The 3,578-nt window shown below is 28.3% G+C and overlaps 1 protein-coding gene across 1 annotated transcript; it reads left to right on the top strand.

Moving 5' to 3' along the window:
• The first annotated feature begins 703 nt into the window (after nucleotides 1–703).
• Nucleotides 704–1,030, top strand: LOC136076251 (uncharacterized). The gene has a single exon (XM_065789725.1). The coding sequence runs from the start codon at nucleotides 704–706 to the stop codon at nucleotides 1,028–1,030; it is 327 nt and encodes a 108-aa protein (XP_065645797.1).
• Nucleotides 1,031–3,578: the final 2,548 nt, after the last annotated feature.

Below are 3,578 nucleotides of genomic sequence, written 5' to 3'. Positions count from 1 at the left end.
ATCAATTTTATATAGATTATCGAGCACCTTGGAATCTCTGGAATAAAATTGTCTAGCCGAATTTAGATTCATCTATCTCTTTTTCTGTTTTTAAAAACAAGTTAAAGAATATTTTTTTCAACGGATAATATATTGAAATACTTTTGAGATACTATTTTAACCATTGTTATTTCGTTACAAACTACCTGCTACTTATTTTACATTATACTTATATTGTAATACTTATATGGTTCTGACGACAGGATCAAATATGATCTTCTTCCAGATTTCAAGTTTATATGTATATATTACACGACATGAAAATAATGTAAAATAAAAAAAAAATAAAAAAAAATACTGGATGCAGTTTATTGGTATAACGTAAGTCTAAAAGATAATTGTAAGTCTTGTACTGCATCTGCAAATAAGTTATACCAATACAAATTTAGATTAAAAGGAAACAACAAAAATAGGAACGCACATGATCCTTATTAAAAGATAACCAATAAATTTAAATTGGCGATTAAGTATGGGTTAAGGATTTTCCAGGAAAAAAACATTTTTAAAGCACTTAGGAATAGGCACAGATAAAGGATGAGACTAACTGAATGACGAGTAACATGGATTTTAGTAAATGGCATAAGAGATGCTAGCTCTTTAGAGCAGTGACCATTATAGTGTTTGAAGAAAAGAGAAAAAAAAGTAAAATTACAACGATGTGATAATGGTTGGAGGTGTAAATTTAGGAGTAAAAGGAGTCGAAATTGAAAGAGCGCATCGAGTTGGATTTAGAAAAGAAGCCCGATCCCGAACCATTATATTGAAGTTGTTAAGGTTTAAAGATAAATCAAACATTCTAAAAGAAACAAGAAAGCTCAAAGGTCGGAATATTTACGCGAATGAAGATTTCTCTCAAGAGACGGCAAGAATACGAAGGAAGTTATTTTCTGAAGCGAAAGTGAGAAAATTAAATGGAGAAAATGTAATCGTCAGGTATGACAAACTTATTATTTTAAAAAATGTTTATAATAATTCAAAACGATATAGCTAGAAATCTAATCATTTTTAATCTTAATTTTAAATATTATAATAATTAAAATGGTTAACAAATCAAACGTAACAAATCTTTTAGAAATTTTTAATAAACAAAACACACTTCTTTTGAATAATGATAATGATCCAGATGTAAACTTTTTTGAGGACGTCATAATCAACTCTAACTATTTTGATATTGAGGAAGTATCTAACCTCATGAATGCGTCACAAATGTTATTTTCAACTCTAACTTTAAACATTCGTAGTATGAACAAAAACTTTGAAAGTTTTAAATCAATGCTTAAAAATATAAACTCTGAGTTTACGGTAATATGCTTAATAGAAACATGGTGCAGAAATGAAAAAAATAATTTTCAAATTCCAGGTTATAAGGCAATCCACCAAACTCGAGGTGGTGGCATTGGTGGTGGTGTATGCATTTTTGTTCATGACTCAATCCATTTTCAGAAAATAGAATTTTTAAGTATTCAAAACGCGGACTTTGAATTTCTAACTATCGAATTATTAAACCACAATAATCAAAAAAACATTTTAATAACTGCTTTGTATAGACCGCCTTGCGGAAATAAGAAATCTTTTTTAAAACACTTAAAATGCTACTTAAAAAAAATAAAGCACAAACAAATTTACATCACGGGAGACTATAACCTAAATCTTCTTAATGTTAAAACTGATAGCGATGTAAAACGTTTCTCAAACACTCTTTTTCAGTACAACATTATTCCCTTAATTAACAAACCTACTCGCGTAACTCTTCAAACCGAATCTCTCATTGATAATATTTTTACTAACAACTTTACAACATGCAACATTCAAAGCGGAATCATAAAAAGCGATATAAGCGACCACTTTCCAATCTTTTTCATTTCGGATTTTTTTAAAAAAGGAAAAAAATGCAAAGTACAAAGGGAAGTAAAAAGGCAGGTTAATGAAACTAATATTGAGGTGTTTAGAAATTATTTACTCAAAGTAAACTGGAAACAACTCAATAATTGCAAAGATGTTAATATAGCTTATGATTTTTTTTACAATGAGTTCATTAATGCTTACAACAAAGCGTTTCCGATGAAGGGAATAAAAATTAAGCTTAAAAACCTGCAAAGTCCCTGGATTACAAAAGGGCTTATTAAATCTTCAAAGAAAAAACAAAGACTATATGAAAAATTCTTAAAAAATAAAACTTATCAAAACGAAAAAAAATATAAAATTTACAAAAACCTGTTTGAAAACCTGAAAAAGAAAGCTAAAAAAAATTATTTCTCAAAATCACTACAAAATAATATTGGTAATAACAAAAAAACTTGGGATATAATAAAGGAAGTGATAGGAAAAAATAAACAAGATCATGGTAATACTTTACCAAAATATATATACACTGAAGATGAAAGAACAGTAATTAATGAGCGAAAAGTTATTTGCAGAGAGTTTTAATAATTATTTTATAAACGTCGGTCAAAACCTAGCAAATAAAATAACTCCCGGAAATAAAAATTGTAAATCATATATTAAAGAAGAGGACTGTGTGATGGATGAGCTTGAAGTATCTCCTGATGAACTTCGGTTTGCTTTTAATATGTTAAAACCAAACAAAAGCTCAGGTCTTGATGACATAAGCCCAAGGGTTGTTAAAGAAGTTTTTGATATTATTGAAAAACCCTTGCTAATTATTTTTAATCTTTCATTTAATAATGGTATTTTTCCTGACCTCTTAAAACTAGCAAGAGTAGTTCCAATTTTTAAAGACGGTGATATTTCTAAATTATCTAATTATAGACCTATCTCAATACTTCCATGTTTTTCTAAAATTTTAGCGAGAATAATGCATAATAGGCTATACAATTATTTTATAAAACATAAATTGCTTAATAATAATCAGTACGGATTTAGAAAAGGGCACTCGACAGAACATTCAGTAATTAAATTTGTTAAAGAAATTTTAAACGGATTTGATAACAACCAATATACTCTTGGGGTTTTTATTGACCTCTCAAAGGCCTTCGATACTGTGGACCATACTATTCTTCTTTACAAACTTAGAAATTATGGTGTCAAAAATAATAATTATAAATGGTTTTTTTCCTATCTTAATAATCGCAAACAATGTGTATCTTATGACAAAACCTGTACTAAACTAGAAAACATTTCTTGCGGAGTTCCACAGGGATCTATTCTAGGGCCTTTATTATTTATTATCTATATAAACGATATTTACTTATTTTCTAGTGTATTAAATTTCAATCTTTTTGCTGACGACACTCAGGTTTTTTATACCGACTCAAACATAGAGTCAATCTTTATCACTATTAATCGTGAGCTTGACAACCTCAATGAATGGTTGAAAGCCAACAAACTCTCTCTAAATAAAACTAAAAGCAAATATATTCTTTTTTCTAAACCCTCCAAATCTGAAAATTTGCCCCTAAAACTCCCAAATATTTCAATAGAAAAAACTAATTTACAACGGACATTCTGCATTAAATTTTTAGGCGTTTTACTTGACGAACAAATAAGTTGGAAAGACCACATTAATTTAATAGAAAATA

This window comes from Hydra vulgaris, chromosome 02 (assembly GCF_038396675.1).
Source record: "Hydra vulgaris chromosome 02, alternate assembly HydraT2T_AEP".
NCBI lineage: Eukaryota > Metazoa > Cnidaria > Hydrozoa > Anthoathecata > Hydridae > Hydra > Hydra vulgaris.
This window is presented reverse-complemented; position numbering and strand designations above follow the sequence as displayed.

Coding starts and splice junctions, on each gene's coding strand:
- LOC136076251 (XM_065789725.1), top strand. CDS start 704: ATGGTTGGAGGTGTAAATTTAGGAGTAAAAGGAGTCGAAATTGAAAGA.